At 45.2% G+C, this 25,219-nt stretch overlaps 1 protein-coding gene and 1 long non-coding RNA gene across 2 annotated transcripts; both read right to left on the bottom strand.

The window, feature by feature from the left end:
* Positions 1–5,322: 5,322 nt before the first annotated feature.
* ASCL1 (achaete-scute family bHLH transcription factor 1) lies at positions 5,323–7,383 on the bottom strand. Its single transcript, XM_072655755.1, has 2 exons — positions 6,062–7,383; positions 5,323–5,408 (listed from the first exon to the last, which is right to left on the bottom strand). The coding sequence occupies exon 1, from the start codon at positions 6,811–6,813 to the stop codon at positions 6,109–6,111; it is 705 nt and encodes a 234-aa protein (XP_072511856.1). The 5' UTR covers positions 6,814–7,383; the 3' UTR covers positions 5,323–5,408; positions 6,062–6,108.
* Positions 7,384–17,668: 10,285 nt separating this feature from the next.
* LOC140531542 (uncharacterized) lies at positions 17,669–18,586 on the bottom strand. Its single transcript, XR_011976365.1, has 2 exons — positions 18,218–18,586; positions 17,669–17,859 (listed from the first exon to the last, which is right to left on the bottom strand). It is a non-coding gene; the product is annotated as an uncharacterized lncRNA (long non-coding RNA).
* Between the last annotated feature and the right edge of the window lie 6,633 nt (positions 18,587–25,219).

Here is a 25,219-nt window from a genome sequence, read left to right as displayed (position 1 = left end):
GTATATAGTTTGAATAAATCATTAAGCTTGACACGCGCTCGGGTCCCTGGGCTCTGCAATACAACTTGCTTCCTGCCCTTAATCTACAAAAATCTCTTTTGTAACAATCTCATTTTGCTACAGAAGAAAGAATATCACTCCAACCTGCAGCGGGGCCAAGTCCTTTGTGCTTTCACTTTAAAACGAATATTAAAACAAGAATCCAACCCACCCCTTCTGCCCTACCATGTGATTTCTTGGCCCCTCACCTTCGTTCATATGCTGAGCTCTCTGAGTGAGTTCTAACAGGCTCCATGAACCTGGTTGCTCTAGGGGAGGGAGAAGAAGGATGTTCTGTGAAGTGATGAAAATCTGGTCATTAACTGTTTCTGGAGAGCAGTGGACCTCACTTTAAAGACAGGTGAAGTTGAAAACAAAACAAAATAAAAAATTGAGGGCAGGAAAAAAACAAGGTTAGAGGGCTGCTGGCCCAAATGATGATCCTCCCAAGTCTTTGACAGCATCATATTTCACCAACAGTGCTAGACTTGGGGTCAGGAAGACCAGAGTTCAAATCCCTAGTATCTAAGCTTTTTGGGGTTCCTCATTCTTTTTCTTTTGCCTTTGCTATCTCCAACACCTAACAGTGATTCAGACATATAAAATCTTATTGACAGAATGATTACTATCTGTGTGTCCTGAGGTATATGGCCTTACCTCCTAGAGACTTTGCTTCCTCATCCAGAAAATGGGAATATTTATACCTGTGCTAAATGCCAGACTTATGAGATACAGATGAGTTTATGGGTGTAGAGCAGCTTTACACTATAAAAATGTCAGTTATTATTATTTGATGAATGCTTTCTTTTTTAGAGGGGCTTAATTGGGTCTTGGTAAATAATCCACACATAAATCCCCACAAACCCCTTCTCCTGAGGCCTAGGCTCCCCAAATATAGACAAGACTTTCCACTGGAAAAAGATTAGGCCTTAGGCAGTAACCAGTGTGTATCCCCCAGTAAAGCTTATCTTGCTCTTAGCTCATTTTCTAAGAGTTCCTTTGCCTAGGGCAGATGGAGACTGAGTTGATTTGGAGTTCAGAGACCTGATTTTGAGCGCCAGCTCCTGCATTAGTGATGTGGCTGGATCAGTCACTTACTCATTCTGAATTTCAGTATCGAAGAGATCAATCAGAGATCTAGAAGGTGTCCAAGATCTTCCAGCATAACCCTTTCACTTTACAGATAAGGAAACTGGGGCATAAGTGAATCAACTTGTCCATCATAAAAGTATAAGATATGGGGTTTGAACATAGGTCTTATGATTCTAGTTACAGGATTCTTTAGCTACCTTGTCAAATGTACAACTCATTACCTACTCCCTTAGGTTGTTGTGAGGATAGGACATTGTAAACTCTCTAAGTATTGGGGTGGTGTGGAGAATTATGTTGTTGACATCTCCTCCATCTCAAAACATACTGGTTCATAAGGTTAGTCAAAGATCAGCCCAGTGAATCCAGTGAGAGGGGAAAGCTTCATTTCTTGAGCCTGAGCCTGAGCTTGAGACAGGAGAGATTTTTGGAGTGGAAACTGAGCTTTCCTCAAAGACAGCTTGCACCCTTATCCATTGGTTCTCTATCTCTGTGTAGCAGGACTACTAATTCATTTCTACTACGGTGGGCCTCTACCCATTCTTTGGGTTGAACTTGAGACAGCTCCCCCTACCCAACCCAAGAGTGTGGCCGAAGGAAACAGATAAGTGGCTTCAATGTCATTCCCCTCACCCCCCAACTCTATGTTGGTCTCTGATTATTGAATTCCCTGATTGAGACAGTAGTTGTTTTTTGTTTTTTAAATTCTCCCCACATCTCACTTTTGTTGGAGTGTTTAAGCCCCAACTTGGTGGTTAGTAGGCATCCCTCTCAGAACAGAAATTTTAAAAAATGTTTTCAAGTTGTAATTTTATACTGGTTAATCAACCAGTTTATAAGTCACAACCCCCAATCCAATGTACATACACCCCTTCCAAAGGAAAATGGGAGTGGAGAAAGAATGCACTCGTCCCTGTGTCTATGTTTTGCATCTCTCTGCTAGCCCAATGCAGCTTTAAAAAGTCCTCGGGCACCCAATAGAAGCCTCTGATTTATGGGGTTTACTAATGCTGGCTGAATACTGCTTGTCAGGGAGCCATGAATGCCTCTCCCTCCTGATACAAGAAAAGGCTTTGTGTTGCTAAGCGATTAGAGCAGATGTAATGAGATTTACCCCAATCCTGGTTTGCCCTTTCCTATCTTCGGCAAAATTGTGTGTGTGTGTGTGTGTGTGCGTGTGTGTGTGTTTTTGTGAATTTCCCGAGTTTGCCTTACACATTGTGGCCAACCACGGCGTAACTTTCCCTGGACTTTAATGAGTGCTGAATATTTACCATTCAGAAGTGAGCAAAAGAACACCTGTCTACACAAGGAAGAGAAAATTCCCCTTTGTATGCAGTGAAACACTATCCTAATGTTATATTCATAGCCATAAATTACTAGCTGCACTTTCTTTTGCATACCTTATCTGTAAACTTGTGAAGGAGTTGGGGGAGGGGGCTTGGAGAGAAAGAGGGAACGGAGGTGAGAGGGGGAAAGAGAGGAGAGGAAAGGAGAGGAGGGAAAAGAATGGCAAGGGAGAAGGGCAGGGGAGAAGGGAGGGGAGAGAAGAGCCAAGAGAAAAAAGGAGAGGAGAGAAAAGGAAAGGAGAGGAGGAAGGGAGAGGAGATTCATTCCCTCAAAAACTAAAGGATGAACATGAAGGAAACATTATAATGTTGTTATTTTCATCAATAATCTTGAAACTGACCCAGGGCTTTCACAGGCTATGGTTATTTATGAAGATGGGGAATTGCCTGACTCCCCCCACCCCCCACCCCCCTTTTTAATCATGTCGATGGTTTGTGTCTGAGAGGCCTGGGTGCATCTTATAGAAGAACATATCTGCAGAATGCCAAGAAACTTCGGAGAGCTCATTGCCTGGAGGCCTGAAATATCTCTGTATATCTATGTGTGTAGCATTATTGGTGCGAATCAACGTTAGAGCTGGATGCACAAACACAGGCAAGATTTTTTTTTTTCTTTTTAACTCTGTAAGACACGCTGGCTTTGCTGTCTTTGTTGGGTTTTGTAAGATGCATTTTGCGTTCTCCTTTCCGCTTGGCTTCATGCACGCAAACTGAATTTGCAAGTAATGCAGAAGGCAAGCAAGTAGCCAGGCGAAAACAGGCTTGGATTCCGGTCACGTCCCTGCTAACTGACAACAAGCAGACTAGCCAAAAAGAAAAAGAAAAAAGAAAGAAAAGAAAGAAAAAGAAAAAAGAGAAAAAGAAATGAGAGGAAAAAGCAAGCAAGCAAGATATAAAATCCTCAACTAATTTCTTTTTGAAACTTGATAATTGGGTATTTTTGCACGCAGATCACGCTATTTGACCAGAACGATAGGCTTGGCGACACCAGTGTTTCGAATTTGCCTCACATTACTTCTCTTCTGGCTTATTTATTTAATTTCAATCCCTTGGACCTCCCCCTCCCCTTTTTTTCCATCTCACCTCCCCCTTTTTTTCCAGGAATTATCTGAACTGCAGCAAATCTATCTGTGGTTTAACGTCATTGTGCAAAGGCAAGAAAAGAAAAAGTGTGTGTTTGGTATGGGGAGGGGGAGAACCACATCCCAAACAAGAAAGTTTGTTTTTACCATGGGTTCCCCTCTCCTCCCCTTAGCCTTTCTCCCTAAATTTCATAGATGGATTTATTGGAGGCACAATGAGAAGTTAGATGCACCACCGAGGGATGAAAAGTGTGGGATGGAGCGCCCTCTTTTCTAAGCTGCTTCTTTTGGGGGAATTATTTAACGTGCGGTGATTTCACTCAAGGACAATGAAGCTATTAAGCATCCCCTATTCTCTCTGTGTGTGTGTGTGTGTGTGTGTGTGTGTGTGTGTATGCGCGTGTGCATTGGCAGAATGGAAGGACAAAAACACAACTGTTACCTATATATCTTTTGCCCTTACATTCATCATAGAGACAACATACTGGCCTGGGCTGCAATAACACTTATCTTTGTCATCTTTGCCACTGAACATGTTTGGTATCATCTCTACCCTCTACCTTATCCATCCCAACTCCTTCCCTTCCCTTCCCTTCCTTTCCCCTTTCTCCAGCCCACAGGAATGGGGATGTCCTGTCTAATAACTTTGAGAGGCATAGGATCATTTTTCTTTAAAAAACAAAAAAAAAAACAAAACAAAAAAGTTTTATTACGAAACTAGTTTTGTATAAAACAGGGTTATACAGGAACTTTGTAAGTTTGTAATAAAACAGTAAGAAAAATAGGCAGTGGTTTTAAGTTCTCCCAAAACAAGGCAGCAATAGGAAAACCAGTGGCTACCATTTTTTTTTTTTTTTTTGCGTTTGGACAGTAGCTGCATAAACTTCGTCCCCTCCTCCAACAGGGTTTGACATTATTAATACATTAACAAAGTTTCTATAAAGTAAGACACATTGGTGCTAAAGTACATCCGGCAGTCTCTCCGCCCCACCTGTGAGGTGGGTCCTTCACCCAACCGTATACAAAAGATGGCATTTGTGGTGGTGACTACTTATCGAGAACAGGCAGAGGTAAGAAGCATCACATATTAAGTAAGGTAGCAAGATATACACATTTTAAAACATTTGTACAAAACTTCTATAAATCTCTTTTCTCTCTCTCTTTCTCTCTTATATACAAAAATATCTTAATATATCCCCAAACTGGTTAGGATAGATACAAATAGATTTTCTCATAATAAAAAAAAATTCACAAAAGATTGGAAGCATTTTAAGATGAATACGGTAGAAAAGATGTCAAGGAAAGGGGGGGTGGTCTGAGTCAGGAGGGGGAGGGGAGAGCTAGGAGAGTGTGATTTCAAAGGACTCTTTGAATACAGCATAGTTTCGTCGCAGACACACTGATGGGGGAAGTAAATGTAGGTCCATGGCCAGTCAAGGAGAAAAGGCCCGACACCCGCTCCTGAAGGATGAGTGTACTCTGGGTGATGGGTTCTGAGTTCAAGGTCTGTGAAGGGGGGATGCTTTAGGCTCTAGGCTTATATGTTAGCGTTCGTACAATAAACATGTGCTGTCTGCCCCCCTTCTGATTCCATCGCCACTGAGAAGTTCATAGGCTGCTCCGCACACACCCGCGCCCCCCACAACAGGCTCTTCAGTCAGCCTTCATCCTCCTCTTCGGAAGCTGCGGTGCAGAGGCTAGAGCAGTACTGAGCCGTCCTGGAGGGCTCTCGGGGAGAGGGAGATAAGGGACCGCAGCCTGGGCGTCGTTTTGTTTGGGGGAGGGGGGGCTGATTTCGTCTTCTTCCTCCCAGTGTGGCTGGCGGAGAGGCAGGTTCTCTCGGGTCACCCTGTAACGTGACAACAGCAGAAGGGGTCAGTGTGGACACTCGGCGGATGAACCTCCGTAGGCGGGGGGGGGCGCAGAGCGGAGAGGCAGACGGATGCAGCCAGGGCTCTGCCCTTCCCTAAAGCCTCCCCAGCCGTTCCCCTCCCTAGGCGCCCCAACTAAGCTCAGGCTTCCCAGCCCACGCCCTCTTCACTCCTCCCCCTTTGCCTGGGCACCGGGTCCCTCCACCCCTCATCCTCAAACACAAATGGCTGAGAAGGGCTCCAGCCTATGTAGCTGGAACTTTTCTGGACACACACACGGACACACAGACACACAGACACACCCCAAGGGATGTGATGAGAGAAGGGGCGAGGGAGGTGAAAAGCAACCTCTCCCCCCACCCCCCACACACACATGCACACGCGCCTCGCTGATCCCCTCGCCTTTGCACACTGAAATGAGGGGAGGGGAAGGGATGCGGGTGCCACCCGCTCCTCTCTCCCGCAACAGAGACACACAAACGCGACAAAACCTGACGCACCCCTCCAAGCCGAGGCGGCGGAGGTCGAGGGGATGGAAAAGAGAAGACACCGCCTCCGCCCTCCCCGACACGCAGACACACAGACACAGACAGACGCACAGACACAGGGACGCACACACACACACACTCGCCTGCTCCAAAAGTTTGCTGTCCCGCGGGCCAGGGCTGGGGAAGGCGTTCAGAACCAATTTGTAAAGTCCAGAAGTTCCTGCTCCTCCGGACTGAGCGGGTCGTAGGAGCCCTCGTCGGACGAGTAGGACGAGACCGGGGAGCCGGCCATGGAGTTCAAGTCGTTGGAGTAGCTGGGGGAGATGGTGGGCGAGAGCACGCCGGCCTGGAAGGCAGCGCTGACGGCGTCGTGCTCGTCCAGCAGCTGCTGCAGGGCGCGGATGTACTCGACGGCCGAGCGCAGCGTCTCCACCTTGCTCATCTTCTTGTTGGCCGCGCCGTTGGGGACGTGCTCCCGCAGCGTGGCGAAGCCCAGGTTGACCAGCTTGACGCGGTTGCGCTCGCGCTCGTTGCGCCGGGCCACTGCCGCCGGCTGCTGCTGCGGCAGGCTGTAGCCGAAGCCGCTGAAGTTGAGGCGCCGCTTGCAGCGCATCAGCTCGGGCGACGAGGAGCGCGGCCGCTTGGCCTGCTTGGGCGCAGCCTTGGGAGCGCCCCCCGAGGCTTGGCCGTCGGCCGGGCTGGGCTGCGGCGCCGCCGCCGGCTTCTGCGCGCTCTGGGCAGCCGCCGCTGCCGCCGCCGCCGCCGCCGCCGCGGCCGCCGCGAAGAAGCAGGCGGCGGGCTGCAGGAAGGGCTGCGGCTGGGGCGGAGCGGGCTGCGGCGGAGCGGGCGGCGGCTGGCCGGCCCCCGCGCTTTCCATCTTGGACGGGCTCTCCATGGGCCGCCAGGAGAGGAGGGAGCCGGGAGCCCGAGGGATGGAGACGGCGCGGGGAGAGCGGAGACGGCGCGGGGAGAGCGGAGACGTCGAGAGAGGGAAGGGACGGAAGAGAAGGGGTCCGGAGGGAAGGAAAAAAGAAAGGAGGAAAAAGAAAAAAAGAGGGAGACTCGTGGGGGGGGCGGCAAGGTGGAGAGGCTTTCCTCCGCCTCCCGGCGCTCCTCCTCCTTCTCCCCTCCTCCCTTTGCGGGTTGGCTTCGGGAGCCTCGCGTGGCGCTCGCGTGTGAGGCTGCCGCTGGCGGCTCCTTCTTGCAAAAAAAAAAAGGAAAGAAGAAAAGAAAAGGCGAGCGAGCGAGCGAGCGAGCGCGGGGCCGCCGGCTCTCCGCGCCGGGCCTGCGCTCCTCTCCCCCCTCTCCCCCGAGGGCTCCCTCTCCGCTCCTCGCGGCCGTGCTCGGGCTCCCTTTATTTCTCTCCCTCTCTTTATTTTCCTCGCTCTCCCTCCCCTGGCGCCTTCCACGTTCCCTGGCTTGAAGTGAGTGCTCTCGGTCCGGAGTGCGGCTGCCTTTTCAATGGGACACACAGCCCCACGCGCTCTCCCTGGCCCCGCCTCACCCCCCGCTCCCGCGGCTCCGGCCCCCACGCTCCCCCTCCTCCCTCGCTCCCTCCCCTCCTCCCACCCCTTCCCAAACCCCCCTCCCCTCCCCCGCTCCCGGCCCCAGCCCTCGCGCCGCCCGATCCCTTGCAAACTCCCCATTCACCAGGTTTGTTGTTGCAGTGCGTGCGCCTGGCGCGTGCCGCGCAGAGCGCTGAATAAACAGCTGGGGGAGCCGGGGCTGGGCGGCAGTCGGGGGTGGCTGCCTGCAAGGTGTTGGGGGGAGAGACCTGGGAAGAGGAAGAGCAGGGCTGGGACCCTGGATTCGGGGAGATTCACAGCAAAGACATCGGAGGCACCATCCCAGGCAGACCTAGAGCAAAGTTAGGAAAGACGTGCCGGGGCTGGGGAGGCCAGAGCCACCTCCCTGCTCTTGGACAAGTGGGTACTTTCCGCAGCGATTTCGGGGCTGTGGGACACAGGAGTGTGTGTGTGTGGTAGTGGGGGGCGAGGTGAATTGCTCTAGAGCCTAGCTGATAAAGAAGTGTGGCTGGAAAGGAGATTTGGGGGTGCACGGAAGATGTGTGGCAGGTATCACCTAGCTCCAGGTGCTGAGCGGGGGGTGGTGGTGGTGGTGGTGCGTCCAGCCTGTGGGGGCAGAGGGGTAGGCAGACAGCCCGGCCGGAGAAGGCCTCTTCAGAGACCGTCGCAGCGTGTGGGCACCAGAGTCTCAGAGCCTTCGGGTGGGCTAGGATGGGGTGAGGAGAGGACAGGAAGACAGCAAGACAGGTGAGCCGTGAAAGAGGACCCTGAAGTCCGTATCCTGCAGCCGGGAAGGTCCCTCTCCCGCTAGAAAAAGGGACGGAGACGGAGCTAGGGAAGGATGGCATCCCCAGGCTTGGCGCAGCAGGCGGAGAGTGCGCCCGGAATCCCCAGAGAATGCCCCTTCTTTTGAGATATATGCCGGGAAACTGGAAGCGACCCGCCCGTCACTAAGTGATTCCAACCCCCAACAGTTTGGAAAACGCCCTCCTCCAGTCCCCACGAGCGTTCTCGCTTGCCCCTTCCCCCAGTCTTCCTCGTGTATGTTGTGCATGTTGCGCAGCTGCGGGGATGGGAGACTGGCACTGAGCTGGGGCTGAAACACCTTCCCTCAGTGGGTTAGCTGCTCCTAAGAGAATCCCGAGACTGAGGTGCTTTCTTTTGGGAAGGAGGGCGTTTCGGAGGGGCGATACCGTATGTATGAGGTTGGAGAAAGCAAAATGACCGCTGTGGCCCTGCGTGCTTGGTGAGGATGGCATTGGAGAGCTGAGCAGCACTCAGGCTAGTTCAGCCAGCGCTGCCAGTCTGCATTGGTGGGGACCGAGCGCAGGGCATTATGCAGATAACTGCCCCAACCGCATGTGCCCAGGCTGCATGACTTCTATCCATTTGAGCTTCTAGGCACAGCAAATTTTCCCTAAGGTAGAATTTTCTCCCGAAGGTCATGTAAGATAGGGAAAGAATAAGTCCAGGTTGTGCTTTCTATAGGAGAAAGGTGGAAAGGCTGCGTTTAAATTGTCTTTATGCTTCCTGGTGGGATCATGGTATGTAAATGGCTACTACCTTCCATCCTGGACGCCAGATACAACGCACCAGTTAAAATAATATCACACCTCTCTCCCCAGCTAGCCTCCGCTTAGTACCCAGAGGCGCAGAATGGAGTACATTTTTTTTTGTAATTTCGGGGATTCATCAGACCACACCCTTATTTTATTCCATGGGGTAATGAAAAGAGGATTGATTTCAGAATCAGAAGACCTGGGTTCAAATCCTAACCCCAGCACCTTATTTACTGCTTTCATGACCTTGGATAAATCATTTCATCTTTATGGTCCTATTTTCCCATCTATAATAAAAGGAGGGCTGACTAGGTGACCAGTAAAATCCCTTGCAGCTATAAAATCCTTGGTCTTTTCCCAGTATCTCTATCTCCTGACCAGAAGCAAAGAGCTGCAGTTGCCAAGGACAGTCAATAGTGGTTGATGGAGAGCCATCAGCCTGCTAATTCTATGAGATCATTAAACAAATATTATCTAGTTAAAGATCATACAACATCCCACTCAAGTAAGATAAAAGTTTTTGTTTTTGTTTTAATACCAGCTTTCAAAACAAAAATCCAGAAACAAAAACTAGCTGGCCCGCTGTCCCCTGGCTTGACTTTCTTCAGGACTCAGCAAAAATCTTGTTTCCAAGAAGCTTTTAATGCCTGGGTCTACCCTCAAAAGTTATGGCCAATTTAACCTCTTTATGTGTTTTTTGTACGTAGGTGTTCGTCTGTTGTCTCTCCCATTAAAATGTGTGCTCCTTGAGGGCAGCACAGGAGCTTTTTTTCAAATTCCCCCTCCATCTCCCCAGGACTTCAAGGTACCTTGTCTGGAATTTAGCAGGTGCTTAATAAATACAGTTCGTCTTGCCTTGTTGACAACAGATGCCAAATGAGGAGTAATTTGAGATGGAATCTGGTCGGAGAAATAACTGATAATAGAAGGAACTTGATAAGAAGGTAAGAGGGAAGTAGAGATTTCTTGGTACCCCAAACATCTTTCTGATGATAATGAGGACAACAACGATGATGATGATGATGATGATGATGATGATGATGATGATGATGATATAATTGGCTTGGAGTTCTCACTCAGGTTGTCTAGGGTCACACAGCCGTCATGCCTGAGGTGGGCCTCCAATCTAACTGAAGTTTTTGTGACTCAAAGGTAGACTAGCTCTCTATACCCAAAGATGGCTGCCCTTCAGTATCCCTTTCTCCTCTGCTTTAAGTTGCTCAGTAGTTGCCAGTCTATTTTAGTGGAGGGAGTTTCCTCTTCAGGAGTTCCCTAAACTGGCAAAATCACAGTCTGCCTCAAGTTTCCCCCTCGTGGGGAGAGTCAGACCTCAGGAAGCCAGCCAAGCCTACTTGGCACCAAACTTCCGGCCCTGTTCTTCAAAGTCCAATAGAGGAAGTCTGGGCTCATTCTAGTAAAGCCTAGTTATTACTTAACAGTACAGAATACTTCCTTTCCTCCTGCACAATCTGAGGCAAAAACACATTTCAAACACAAAATTTACACTGGGAGCTCGGAGTCTCCAGGGATGGATCACCACAGTCAAGCAGATCCCTAGAAGGACTTCGCTTCAAAAGAGACTGTTTTCTGTTTTATTCCAAGAATCTACTCCCTCCTCTTCCTTTTTTTAAATCTCCTAGAGAGCCAGGGGAGAACCCAGGCGGTTGTGTCTCACCCTGCATTCTGGACCTTTGAAAGAGAGTCAGGTGAGGTACCCTCCTCATCACCAGGAGAGCTTCCCATGCTTTTCTGAGGCAGCCAGGAGTCACACAGACAGGCGCCTGATCTCCGGCCAATGCAAAAGGTTAAATCCACCACCTGTATTCCAAAGGCCTCTTTTTTTGGAAAGATTCTAGGTGCCCCGTTGTCCCTGTTTTCCGGGGATTTCAAAACTAATTAGACTCTGTAGGCTTAGTAGTGATCGCTGTTAACCTCAATAAATGTGCCGACCTTGCAGGGGCTTTGGGGGTAACTCCTTGGCCCCTGCAGAAAGATCCCCTCTTCGTTCCTTAATTCTTACATAATATATATGGAGTGTGTGTGTGTGTGTGTGTGTGTGTATGTATACATGCACACATCGCTGTAAGTGCTTTGCAAAGTACTTCCCATATGAAATTTTCTTTGAGGTTTACCACTTTGTAAGGTAGGGCTTGGAGTCAGGAAGAGGAGAGTAAGAATTTCTTCTCAAAAACCTCTATTCCTGAGAGCCTCATCTGTAAAAATAAGGATAACACTAGTACTTACCTCACAGAGTCATTGAAGGGATAAAATGAGAAAATATGGGCAAAAGGATAGGGGCCAGATCTGTGATTTCTTTGATACAGGGACCTCTTGGGTGAAGAAACTCCAAGCAATGCAACTTGGCAACTTGCAAAAATTTTAGAGATTTAGGGCATTAAGAGCCAGTGTGGCCTCATGGATAGAAGAGCTAGCTATGGAAGGAAAAAAAATAAATAAACCAGCGTTCCAATCCCACATCAGTCACTTGCTGGGTGTCTGATCACTACCTTGGCTTTTTTATCTAGACACAGAGTTACAAAAACAATAATAGCTAACATTTCTGAAGTGTTTACTATGTGTCAGACATTTTGCTAAGTGCTTTGTAATTATTATTTTATGCCCACAACAACCCTGGGAAGTAGGTACAATTATTACTCCCATTTTACAGATGAAACCGAGGCAAACAGAGGTTAAGTGACTTGCCTAGAGTCAACCACAGCTAGTAAGTAATTATCTGAGGTCAAGTTTGAGCTAAGGTCTTTCTGACTCCATCGCTCAAGATCATATAGGTCAAGGGTGGGTCTTGAGTCTCCATGCTAACACAATTAGTGCTTTTAGAATTACACATTCTAACCTGTTTATGCTTTTGAAAACTATGAGTGCCCAGATTTTCACCAAAATAATTCTGCTGTTTCTAATTTCACCTCTACTTCTGACCAGTTAGCTGGAAACTCGAGTTCAGGGGTTAGATCCTTCCAGATCTTAGGATCACTGTTAGTATGCATGGCAAAAGGTGTTATGTTCTGAAACAACCAGCTCCGGGCAAAATGTGGTAAACTCGAGCTTTGTCTCAGACTCCCTGCCATCTTTGTAGCTACCTTGACATCCACTTAAAAATATTCAGGGTCCATTAGTCATTCGTCTGCCTGTCATCTTTTAGTAACCAGTCCTAGTTTTGCCACCTAGCTATGTGCTTTACAAATATGATCTCATTTGATCCTTACAACAATCCTGGGAAGGAGGTACTATTAGTATTATTTCCATGTTACAATTGAGGAAACTGAGGCTATGAGAGGTTAAGTGACTTGCCCAAAGTCATACAGCTAGTAAGTATCTGAGGTTGGATTTGTACTCAGATCTTCTTGACTCTGGGTCTAACAGCTCCAACCACTGTACCACGTAGTTTGGGAAGGAGCTCACAGAAGAAGGGAATGTATGAATGATTTTTTAAAAATATACTTGAGTTTTTCCTGTGTGCTAAGCACTTTTAAAGGCACAAAGGACTGCATGTTGGTAATTTTTACTGTTTTTAAGTGATATAGAAAGGAATAGGAAGAGACACAAACCTGAGGCATGTGAGAAAGATAGAGAAAAGCAACCTTTTCCTTTTATATAAAGCAGCCTGTGTGTGTATGACAGAGAAGGATCCAGCTTTGTTTGCAGAGCAGAGATTACAATGCTAAAGATGAAAATGGCACTTAAAATTCAATTAGGTCAAGTTCCTCATTTTCCAGAAGAGGAACAGAAACTCATAAAGGTTAAATAAATTGCCCCAAGTCACCTAGGTAGGAAGCTAGAGTTAAAACACAAGCTCTTTGATTCTAAACTTAGCATTCCTTCCACTCCCTCTATAGGAATAATAGGATAATAATATTAATAGGATAATATAGGATAATGGCAGTGGGGAGAACATTGGAATGGAAATCTGAAAGCCTGGATTAGAGTCCTGGCTAGCTGTGTGGCCTTGGATAAGTCATTAAACCTCTCTGACCCTTTCCCTCCCCCCTCTTTTTCCATATGAGGGTAATGAGAGTTAATCTCCAAGACTTTTTTAGGCTCTCTGGTTTGAAAGCCAGGTCTTTATCTATTGAAACAGACTGGGGTATATTTACTCTGAAACACATGCTACCTTTCACTTGATCCAACTGCCACCAGCCAGGATTGGTTCTGGCCAAAGTCCTGGAGAAATATTTTGGCCCAGAGAAAGAGAGAAGGATATTCTCTTTCCTGAGAGTAAGCCATCTAGGTGGGATCATACTGAGGGCTAACCCTGGAGCTGTGAGAGGGAATTAGGAGAGCAAAACACAATAAATGGGGAATTATCATTTTATGCCTATTTGGAGAATTCAAACAGATAGCTGTGGCTTTTTAAAAAATGTCAAACATTACATACATACACAGTTCTATGTGTATATGCATACTGTGTTATGTGTGCATGTATATATATACATACATATTTGACAACAGTTAAGTAAATACACCTTGTGAGCCTTAGGCTTTCGAGAGAAGCATTAGAATCTATCTGGAGGTCTGCATTTAGAGACCTCCTCAGAGCAAGGCTTCCAAGCTACAGGAAGACTCACTGGGCTCTTATGTCTCCAACAGCACCAGAGCTGAGCACTCACCCCCAACTTTGAGAACATAGTTATGGGGAAAACTGAAATCACCAGAGTTTACATTTGTAAAGCACTTTACAGTTAATTACCAGAATGCTTTTCCATGCCTGATCTTAGGGGAAAAGGGGAGCTCACAAAAGTCCTCCTAGCCTATGCAGTGTGAGCAGGATGACTGTCTCCATTTAAAGAAGTAAATTGAGTCCCAAAGTTGTAGTTATGTGCCTTGTCCCACAGCTAGTAGGTGACAGACCCTAGGGACCTAATCCAGAAAAGGTTCCAATTTACTATGGGGAACAAGTGACCCAAACAAAAAATTTTCTGGGCCAAAGGGAGGCCTCCCTGTTCAAAAGGAAATTATGTACTTTCTGTGAAAAAAATGTACCTTCAGAATCTCCCTCTATTTCTGGATTTAGCCTCATAGTAAAATCTACTCTAGATCTTTGAAACATCTGTGTTAGTTTTAAACTTTTGTATAATGAATAGTTGACTAAAAAAAATTGTTTTTAATAGGCCTCAGACAGATCTTCCAGAGCGAAATTACCTGAGTTTGGGAGTAAATCTTAATTCAAGGGGCAGTAGAAGTTGGAAACAATTTCCCCTGAAATTTCAGGTGGGGAACTCTCCCCTTGTCAGTTACAGAAGGCTTCTCCTTGCGCTAGGAAGAAGGGAACATGAAATCCTGTTCCCCCAAATTCAGGCTGTATCTGAATCCCGAAACTTAGGATTCAAACGTTAACTTGGAAAAGTGGTTGAAAGCTTCTGGGAAGCGAATTGTTTTAGCAAGCGATTCTACGATGAACTTGGCCTATTCTGGGGCCTGGGATAGAGGAAAAAACATCCTTGGAGTAGACCCTTGGGGTGGGGGTGGGGGAACACACACACACACACACACACACACACACACACACACACACAGTCTCGGTTGTTGAACCTTCTGCAGTGCACCTGCATTTGGGAATTTTTAATTCTGACAAATCTCTCCAGTCTGTCTCTTAAAGAAAGAAAAATCCAAAACTAAACAAAAAAGCTCAAACTGTCCTCTTCTCTCTCTCTCTCTCTCTCTCTCTCTCTCTCTCTCTCTCTCTCTCTCTCTCTCTCTCTCTCTCTCTCTCTCTCTCTCTCTCTCTCTCTCTCTCTCTCTCTCTCTCTCTCTCTCTTCCCTTCCCTCCCTCCCTCCTTCTTTGGAGAGGGAAGGGGGAGGTAATTTTCAGCCACCCCTGAGAGTTCTTTTGAAGTTCTCCTTATTTGGCTAACACCCCCTCCCCCTTTTCTTAAAGACCCATTTACATTATGATTAAATTCCTTCCTAGGAAAGGCATAACTAAAGTCGTTAATCTATATAGGTCTTAAAAGAATCGATACATTCTAAACTTCTGTAGGATTTGTTACACTCTATTTTCTTACAGTAGGCTACTCGCTTAGGTCCAGGCACATGTTTCTCTCCCCCTACCACCTCCCTTGCCTCCTCCCCACCACCTCCATCACCCCCCAAGAGTGAAAATAAAGTAAAGGTCTTTCACGGTAAACAAATCCAGCTGATTCTCCACATAGAACACATGAATAGCTGGAGAAGAAAAAAAAAACTTACAATAAACGCTGCATTTTTTTTTCTCTGCTGGGTAGAGCATTCAGGCCCAGGCCAGTATTCAAGGAGCAGTCCATTTTTTGCTCAGCAAGAGAGTTTAGAATAGAAGCGTGGGGTCTATTCAAAGATCTTTCCCCCCTTCACAATTGCCCGGCTTTATGAAACCTATCTTCCATGCCCTGTCAGACTACTTCTGGGGACCAATTAGTGCTTTGTTGTAGGGCGTCTTTGCAGAATCTTTGAGCAGCGAGAAAAAGCGCTCTTGAGTCTCCCCTTATTTTGACTATTTCAGTCATTACTGGGTGTAATAATTAATATGACAACTGGACGCTAGGTTTGTATAGAAACACCTCAGCCACAGGAGAGAGCGTGCAGTGGGTGGTAATAAGAAAGCGCATCAGACTGAAGCCACACACACAAAAAGGAGAATGAATGGAAAGGGAGAAATAGAAGGAATAAAGATAAAAAATAGTTGGTGCAACGCAGAGAAACAAAACAAGACTCGAAAGGGGGAGAGGGAGGGAGGGAGGAAGGCAGAGGAGGTATGGGGCAGGGAGGGGGGACCTACAGAGGTTAACTTATTTTGAAACTGTTTTCTGAATAAAGCAGGGTTTGTGTGTATGTGTGTGTATGTGCCTAGACTCTTAGTGTAAAGGGCTTTTTCAAACTTCACTAGGATCGTCTTTTAACACAGTAAAAGGACTTTATTAGCCAGTCCGTCCCTGACTCCCAATACTCATGTCTTTCTCTAAACGGTACTCTCAATCCAGCGATCTGAAATTAAATCATCTGCTTGCAGATTTTTAAAATTTCCAGCACTTTGCAGCTTCGAACTCTCCAGCAAACCGAGCTAGGGTTTAGTCATGTAAAGACTTGAGGCACTCACTGAAAACGACAGAATTCAAAACAGGAGGGCGAGTGAACACCTCGAACCTGGTTAACTGCACATTCTCGGTGCTAAGTCTTGCCAGGTGCCAACGGAACCCTACTTCTCCACACCCCCCAATCTTTTCTCTCTCATCGTCTTACCCAAATGATCTGAGAGAGGTTTGAACTCTCCACTTCCCCTCTCCCCCGTGATCAGAGAGGAGGGTTTATGCCACGCCGGACCAGGGTTTCTGGATGATTCCGGGGATTTAGGGTTGGCATGGGCTCTTCCACAAAATGCCAGTTTCAGAGGGGCCACGCCAGTGTCTCCCTCTCCCCATGATCAGAGAGAAGGGTTCATGCCATGCCGGGACCACGGTTCCTAGACCATCCCAAGGATGTGAAGTTGGAATGGACCCTTTTGTTCCACAGAAATGCCAATTTTAGAGGTGCCACACCGGTGTCCCCAGCCACTCCATTAGGGCATAATAAATAATTAGAGGTTTTAAGCACATTAGACACAGCTCATGCTAATGAGCTAGATAAGGTCTCAAGCTAACCTGAAGTGACAGTTTGCATATAGGCTGGAGAGAAGAAAAGCCCTATTACTCCCTCCGCTCCCCACACACACACGATTGTGCCTTCCTGAATTAAACTGCAGTCAAGAGAGGTCTGACGAACAACATTTCAAGCCCTCTACCATGCATCCCCCTCCTCTGGCTTTTCCTTTACCCTCCCCTCACTCATACTCTTCGAAATCCCCCTTCCCACATTCTTTCTTCTCTCTTTCGGGGATTTTCAAGGTCCAGACCGCTTTACGACGTCACAAATGCCTACCCTAACTAGAGCTTTCTTGGAGGTAAAGCGTTGACTCTTGGAATAATAGTCCAGGAGTGGTCAGGGAGCTAGGCTAGGCAGTGGTGGACTTGGCTTACTCACACTTTAAAGTTTGCACTTCAGGGGCAGTCTAGACTGGTTGAAAGGGGCCTCCAGGGCTGTCTGGCACCTGCGCCCCTGGTTGGATGCGTACTGGGAGATGATGGCTGCTCTGGGGATGGTTTGGGTGTTTGTGTTGGGAAGAGGGGATTTGGAGGGGTGGGTGACTGGGTGGGAACAGAATGGGAGCGTTGTCGGGGCCCCAGGGTCTCCTGGAATGTTTCCGCCTGCTTCAAAAGGGCAGGGGCAGTTTGCCGAAGTGGCTGAGGTCAGTCGTGTGTCCCCATTGTGTCGCCACGTGTCCTGTGTCCATCAACGTCTCCCCCAAAGTCCGATTGCAGCCCGACTCCTTGCGGTGCAACGAGAGAACAACCTCGTTGTTCAGCCAGTTTCCCCAGATGTCATCTCCCCACCCCATTTCTCTCGTCAGCAAGGAATGGGGAAATATTTACTCATCCAACAGGTTGGAAAGGAAGCAAGCCACCCTTCGCACTTAACCTCTGTACCTTGGAGACAGGCAAGCCTATTAGGCGCTCATTAAACTCTTGGATCATCTCTACACTCCTACCCCGCGCTTTGTGAGCCCAGCAAAGGTAACAGTGCATTTGCAGGTCTCAGAAATATTTGCAGACTGACTGTAAAGAGCACCCGGAGGCGAGCATCTTTTCAAAAGAGAACCCTTTGCCAATCAACTATTAACAGATGGTTTTGGGAAGCCAAATATGGTCGGCAGGCTGCAGGGGAAAGACAGCTCTGGTAGAAAATCGGAAAATCGGGGTTCACGTCCTTCCAGTTTCTGAAGCATCCTTTCCTGTGTGAAGTTGTCTAAGCTATTGAAGTCAATTTCTTTATCTGAAAAGTGATGTGGATTTATCTGAATGAATATGGGTTCTGAAATTCCAAGCAGATACGCTGCCAAGATCACTGAACCAGACAAATCCTCCCAAGTTTGGAGATCTCTTTACATAAGTGCATCAAATATAATCGATCTACCCGCAATATAAAGCCCCCACTATGTAGGAGAACACAAAAGAAAATCATGGGGCGGGGGGGGGGGGGAGGGGGAGGGAACCCTTTCATTTGAATTCTCTTTAATCCTGAAAAAGATATCAGCGGGGAAGGCTTTATGCCCCTAAAGGGCAAACAGACCCCCCCCCCTCCCATTCCCCCCAGCCTCCCTTTATATTGGTTCCAATTTTCCACAAAGGACCTTAACCATTCTGTCTGAGATGGGCGTCACATTGAGTTCAGTTCCAAGAGAAGCATCTCCAACCACCCTTCGACCACCTTTAAGGAAAGGATCGTCCGCAAACGGACCAGACTTTTGCTTAATGACCATTGACTACCTGGAGAGTGGGGCAGCTTAAAGGCGTTGCTATGCGTTGGGTCACGCTTTGTGAGACCAGAGCCCAGAGGCAGGTGCTGGTTGATCCAGGTGCAGGGAGACTGGAAGCCCCTATTGTTACCGCTAACTTTGAATTGATTAATTGGATTACTGGGGCTTCCCAGTCCTCTTCCTCGTTCCTCCTTCCAAATCTTCCCTCCTCCTCCCCCTTATTAAAAAAATAGTTCTGGGCTAAGGAAAACAGCAGTCTTTTGAAACATCTTATGTACTTGCACCACCTACCGACCAGCTACGGTAGCGCTCGGGGAGGTAACAACTTGAGAAGACTGCTTTTTGTGAATTATTTCATTTCATGGGGACTCTGACATTTACTGCGATGTACTGTGTGACTTTGAGTAGGTCATTTCCCTTTTCTAAACTTCATAGGATCATAGAGCTTGAGTTGAAAGAGATCACCCAGACCTTTGCCCTGCTCGACGACAGTTGGGGAAACTGAGATTACAGTCAGTCAGTTCCAAAAGTAGGATTTGGACCTAGGTCAAACTCCAGAACTAGTGTTTCTATCCCCCTCCCCCTCCTTTCTGTCCTCTCTTTCTCTGTCTGTCTCTCTTTCTCTCCCCCTTCCTTTCTTCCCCTTCTCTCTTCCTTTCTTTCCCCCTGTTTTTCTCTCTTCCTTTTCCCCTCTCTCTCTTTTCCTTTTCCCCCTCTCTGTTCCTTCTCACTTCCTTTCTCTCTTTTCCTCTCTTTCTCTCTTTTCCTCTTTTTCTTCCCCTCTCTCCCCCTCTCTTCTCATTTCTCTGTCTTGCTTTTCCACATCTTCCTCTCCCCCTCCATTTGTCTTTGTCCTTATCTCCCTCTCCCTTCTCTTCTTCCTTCTCTCCCCCTCCCCGCAGCCTTCTCTCCCTTGTATGAAAAAATTTAAAAAGGACTCTGGGTTAACAATTTAGAATCACAAACCAGATCATATAGTCCTTAGAGTGGAATGTGCCTTAAGCAATCATCTGTGATGAAGCAATGTGACTCCAAGTCAGAAAGACCTTGCTTTGCATTCGACTTCTACTGGCTTTGTGACTAAGTCATTTAGTCATAATGAACCTAAGTTGCCTCGCCCCTAAATGGGGATAGAAATAGGTCTACCTCACTGGGTTGTTGTGTTGTTCAAATAAGATTGTTTGTGTTTGTCCTTCGTTGTCGAAGAAGACCATGCCATCAGAGAAATGATGACATGATTTGCACTTGACTTTGTTTTGAGTGAGGGAGGGCAAGTCACCAGCCTCACTTCTCCTCTAGAGCCATCTGAATACAGAGACCTGATATTCCTCAGGATGACTGGAGATGATCCAGGATGTACTGGGAGACCTTGGTTACTGTTTCAAATAAGATAAAGAGTGAAGGGAAGACATTTTGTTATTCAAGTACTATGCAGATCACTGGCTCCAGGATCAGAAAGTCCAGGTTCAAATCCCAGCCCTAGAACTTGCTAACTGTATGTCATTGGGTGAATAACTTGATCTCCCTGCCTGAGCATCCTCCGATATAAAATGTTGAGGTTGGAAGAGATGGTCCCCTCCCACTTCAGCACCATCATCCAACCCCTTGAAAGCAGATAAATTATTAGATACATTTTACAGATGTGGCAGCTGAGGCCTGGAGGCTTTCAGTTACTTGATGAATTGCCCATAATTAAAAAATTAGTAAGTCATGCAGAGGTAGGCAGACAGAACCCAGATCTCCTAACTTCCAATTCAGTATATACCTCACCAACAGTTCTCAAATGTTTTGTTCTGAGGAGTCTATTATACTCTTGAAATTATGAAGACATCCTCAGAGAGCTTTTATTTACGTAAGTTATACTATTTCCCATATTCAAATGTAAAATTTTAATATTATTGTGAAAATAGTTTTATTCTTACAGACCCCCTGAAAGGGTCTCGGGGATCCCCAGGAGATCACATTTTGAGAACCACTGAACCACAGCATAAACAAGAAAATAGCTTTCAGAATGTTTTGACATTTAGATCTAAATCACTGAGAAGGGTAATTTATTGGAAAGTTCTGAATTTGGAGTTAGGAGTGAGCTAAATTTGAATCTCATCTCTAATAAACACTACCTTCACGATCATAGTCAAGACACTTATCCTCTCTGGATCTTCTGAGGCTTTGTCTGTGAAATGGGAACAATAATGATAGCCCAGCTTTACAGAGTTGTGCAAATCAAATGAGATAATGCAGATCTTAAGAGGATACATATAAGGGAGCTGTTCTTAATCTTCTACAAAGCCTATCAATTTGGAAAGATTGCTGGTTTGGGAGTCAGAGGACCTGGGTTCAAATTCCAGCTTAACCACTTTCTAACTGTGAGACTTTGGACAAGTCTTTTCACTTCTTTAGCTATCACTTTCTTTTGCAAATTATAAAGGTTGGACAGCATAATTTCAAAGACTGGTTTCAGCTCTGTGTATATGATTTGAAATACTTCTATTACAATTTTTTGGGGGGGTTACTTTCTGCCACAGTCAACAGTCAACAAACATTTATTCAGTACTTTCTATATGCCAAGCACTTTGCTAAGCACTGGGGAACTAATTATAAGCAAAAAGGAGAGCCCCTGTCCTCAGAGAGCTTCCTCTCTGTAGGGAGAAGGAAACACATACATGAGCATCTGAAAGACAGGGGGAGGGGAGGTATCAGAAATGTGGCAAATATGGAGAATGAAGGGTGACTGGTCTCAGCCCTTTCCCAAAAATGGAAGTTCAGGGAAGGGCGCACCCATAGGAGCAGAGTGAGGAGGCAGCTGAAGCACGGTTGCATAGTCCAGAGGATGAGAAATGGCTGGTCTGAGGTCTCCCCAAAATAGAAGTTCTGAGAAAGGAAAAAATAAAAGACAAAGGGCACAAACATTTTTAAAGTCACATTAAATGCACCACAAATTCAGAGGATCATAGATTTACACCTGGAAATCTGGACCCTTAAGAGTCAACTTATCCAAATTTCCTCACTTTTACAACTGAGCAAACTAAATCCTTAAGGAGAGAGGCCTAAAGTTACATGCATAGTTAAGTAGCAATCTTCAGATTCTAGATCCCTTGCTAATTCCATGGCATAACTGCCTCAATTTGAGCGGCCTCCTAGTTATTTGGTCTGAAACACTGACTCCATATTTATTAGCTCCTCTAGGCTAAAAAGCATGTATTCAATTGTCGTCATTTTCTGTCTTTCAACAAAATGAATTTATTTTCCTTTCTACCCAACTTTTGTTTCCAGGAAAATAACAAAATTCTCTGCTTTAATTAGAATAATTTACAGAACATCCTATAACAATGTAGGTGTGTAAACTTTTATTCCAGAATTAAAAAAAAAAAAAGATGAGAAAGCTAATGAATAAAGTGTTCTAGCAACTAGTCAATAATATCAAGAAAGCTTGAAATAGACCTAGTGCCAGATCTCAATCTATACTACAAAGCAGTAAATGCCAAAAAACTATTTAGCACTGTTTAAGTTGGTTCAGTGGAACAGATTAGATCCTAAAGCAATGGATCATAGTGCCATAACATTTGATAAACCCAAAGACATCAATTGCTGGGGTAAAGATTCTTTATTTCACAAAATTGCTGTGAAAACAAAGATAGTCTGGTAGAAAATAGGTTTAGACCATTCTATACCATATATAACAATAATCTCAATGTGGATACATGACCTAAATATAAACAAATTAAAGCATAAGGGAAGGGGATGTATTTCACAATTAGAGACAAATAATTTTTGATCAACAAGGGAAATAGATGATGATAAATTATTAAATGGACAATTCTGATAACATTCAAAATCATTTGCGTATGGAAAGGGAAATATTGAATGAAGAAATAATGCAGCAAATTTCTCCAATAAAGTTCTGGCATCCAAAATATATGTGGGCTTGATACAACTATATAAGGAGAAGAGTAATCCCTCTGTAGATAAAAAAAAAGTTTCAAAAAAAAGTTCAAGTTATCAACAATCTTATGGAAAGATTGTCCAAATCATGAATAATAAGTAAGATGCAATTTGAAACAATACTGAAGCTTTGCCTCACACCTACCGGACTGATAAAGATTGAGAAAAATAAAAACAACATGTCAATTGTTGGAGAGGCTGTGGGAAAACAGGTACAGTACTTAGTGCATTGTTGGTAGAGCTGTGAATTGATCCAACCATTCTAAATGGTCCATTTTTAAAAAGCAATTTGAATTTTTATAAAAAAATTTACTAAACTGTGAAAACCTTAGATCTAGTGATGCCATTGCTGAGCATATACCATAAGTGGTCAAAGTCAGAAGGAAAGGACGCATGTATATATTCCAACGACAAAAACAATCATAGTTCTTTTTTGTTATATAGCAAAAAACTGTACACAAAGTGAGTGCTAATCAGTTGGAGAATGGCTGAACAAATTATGGTAGATGAATATGATGGATTATTATTATACTATAAGAAATGAAATTATGAAAGATCTGAGGATTTACAGATTATCTTTAAGAAAAATGAGAGGGGGAGACAGAGAGACAGAGACAAAATAGATAGGGAGATAGAGAAATAGAGAGAGAGACAGAGAGACACAGAAAGATAGGCAGAAAAAGAAAGACAGAGAGACAGCTAGAGTACAGATTTCGTCATCAAAGCCTTGTGTGATAGACAGGAAAGTTACAATTGAGGAGTGTTTCCAACTGAGCAGACGAGCTACCTAGAAGCACAGGATCACTCATCAGATTAACTAAATAGTTAAGATAACACTCAGTGAGGGATTAATCAAACACATCATGGATCAACTCATCTTAGCAGCGGAAGCATCTGTTCAGCACAGAGCCTTTGTTCGTCAAAGAACTTCTGTATTCAATTCCTGAAACCAAAAGAAGTCTGGTTCTAGAATTGTGAGTTACCTAGAACACATAAATTTTCCTCACTCCTGTGCCTCCTTGGTAGGTTACAATAAACATGTGCCTACTCTCCCCTATATAAACTGAACGCATTGGTCGGAGTTTGTGACCCAGTGTTATGGGTGAATTATGTTGCATTTTGTTATCAATGCATTTGTTCTAATATGAATCAACTGTGATGTAATTGTTTATTTTCTCCATTGTTAAATAAATAGTTATATTTTAGATCTAGAAATGTAGTCATTGTGAGTGGCTGGTTTGCAGAAGTGAAAATAAATTAGTGGAGATTCTAGAGTTCAAAGGGTGAGTAGAAAGCATACATTCTCTCCAAACAGCATTACTCCGAGGACCCTCAGAGAGCTGGAGTGTAACCAGAGGATTGTGGTACTTCCCTAGGAACCTGGTCCCAACAGCAGGAGAGCAGTTTGTAGAGAACCAGACAGCTCCAAGAGTGTGTAGATGTCCTTATGACCAGGTGAATGCTATGATGCCATAGATAGTAGATGGACACCCTGTATGCCCATGACAGAGGGGAATTTTGTATTAAAATATAGTTAATGTAAGGAAAATGGGAGTGTACTTATTCAGCATCTATGAAGACAAAAGGAAAATTATCGATGAATTGACATGCAAAATTTATTCCAAAAAGGTTATATATATGTAATTTTATATTTTAAATACACATTTTATCTATATGTGTAAGTAAATATATCTCTAAATTTTAATTTCTGAAGCTTGTTCAGAAAATGACATATGGAGTATTTTTTTTCCAGATTGAATAATATTTTATTTTTCCGAATTACATGTAAAAATAATTTTTAACTTTTTTTTTATATTCCAAGTTCCAAATTCTCTCTCTCCCTCCCCCCTCCCAGATATGGCAAGCAATTTGATAGAGATTATACATGTGCAAGCATGCAAAGCATATTTACACATTAGTTATATTGTGAAAGAAATCACAGAGCCCCCCAAAAAAAACCCACCACAGAAAAAGTGAAAAATAGCATGCTTTCATCTGCATTCAGATGGAGCATTTATTTATGACAATGGAGATTGCCACTTGACATAAAATAAGGAAGGAAAAATCGAGTGAATTTGCAGAAGACCCTGAATGGCATCTCTTTACTCTCTGGGCAAATCAGATCCATAGACACATTCTATTTTTGACTCAACACACCCTTTTCAAACCAATACCCCAAGGCATATTCCCCGAAGACAGTACAGAAAAAGCCCCCAAGAGCAAAGGTTTAAATAGGGTGGGGGCAATTTGGACTTTCTGCTAGGACATCACCACTAATGGTTGGAAGTGGGAGTTGGGGCAGAGAGGAGGGGTGCATCCTTACCAAACTGGTCCAGAGACTGTCATTCTGATGTACCATCTATTGTGGTTCTCCACTGACCTGCTCTATATAGTGCAATTTTGATTCTCAATTGGCCTTTGTTCACCACACTCATGGTCCTGTGGCTGTGATGTCCCTGTTTCTGAGAGTGCCTTCTTCTTCTCAAATCTCTGGGACATGAGCCAGACTCCGAAGAATGGACAGCTCCCTCTCCTAGTGTAAATGGACCTGCAGGGTATGTTTCTCTTTGTATCCCCTATTGCAGCCCTCTTCTTCTTGTAACCATCTGCCTGCACCCCAGGTCTACACCTTCTTTTCCACTATTCCAGGAGTTCTTAACCTGGGGTCTCTGTACTAATTTTTAAAAATATCTGGGTAACTATATTTCAATATACTTGATTTCCTTTGTGATCATATGTATTTCACTTTATGTATTTAAGAATAGAAGAAGTCCTCAGGCAGTCACAGTACTACCATAATGATTTATGATACATACAGACACATACACACACACACACACACACACACACACACACACATACAAAGTCAAGAATGCATGATATGCTGTCTTTTCTCCCCAATAAGGAAAGTAGGCTCCAATATAAGCCAAGAGC

This window comes from Notamacropus eugenii, chromosome 3, assembly GCF_028372415.1.
Source record: "Notamacropus eugenii isolate mMacEug1 chromosome 3, mMacEug1.pri_v2, whole genome shotgun sequence".
Taxonomy (NCBI): domain Eukaryota; kingdom Metazoa; phylum Chordata; class Mammalia; order Diprotodontia; family Macropodidae; genus Notamacropus; species Notamacropus eugenii.
The sequence above is the reverse complement of the archived record's forward strand: the minus strand, read 5'-3'. Positions and strand labels throughout refer to the sequence as shown.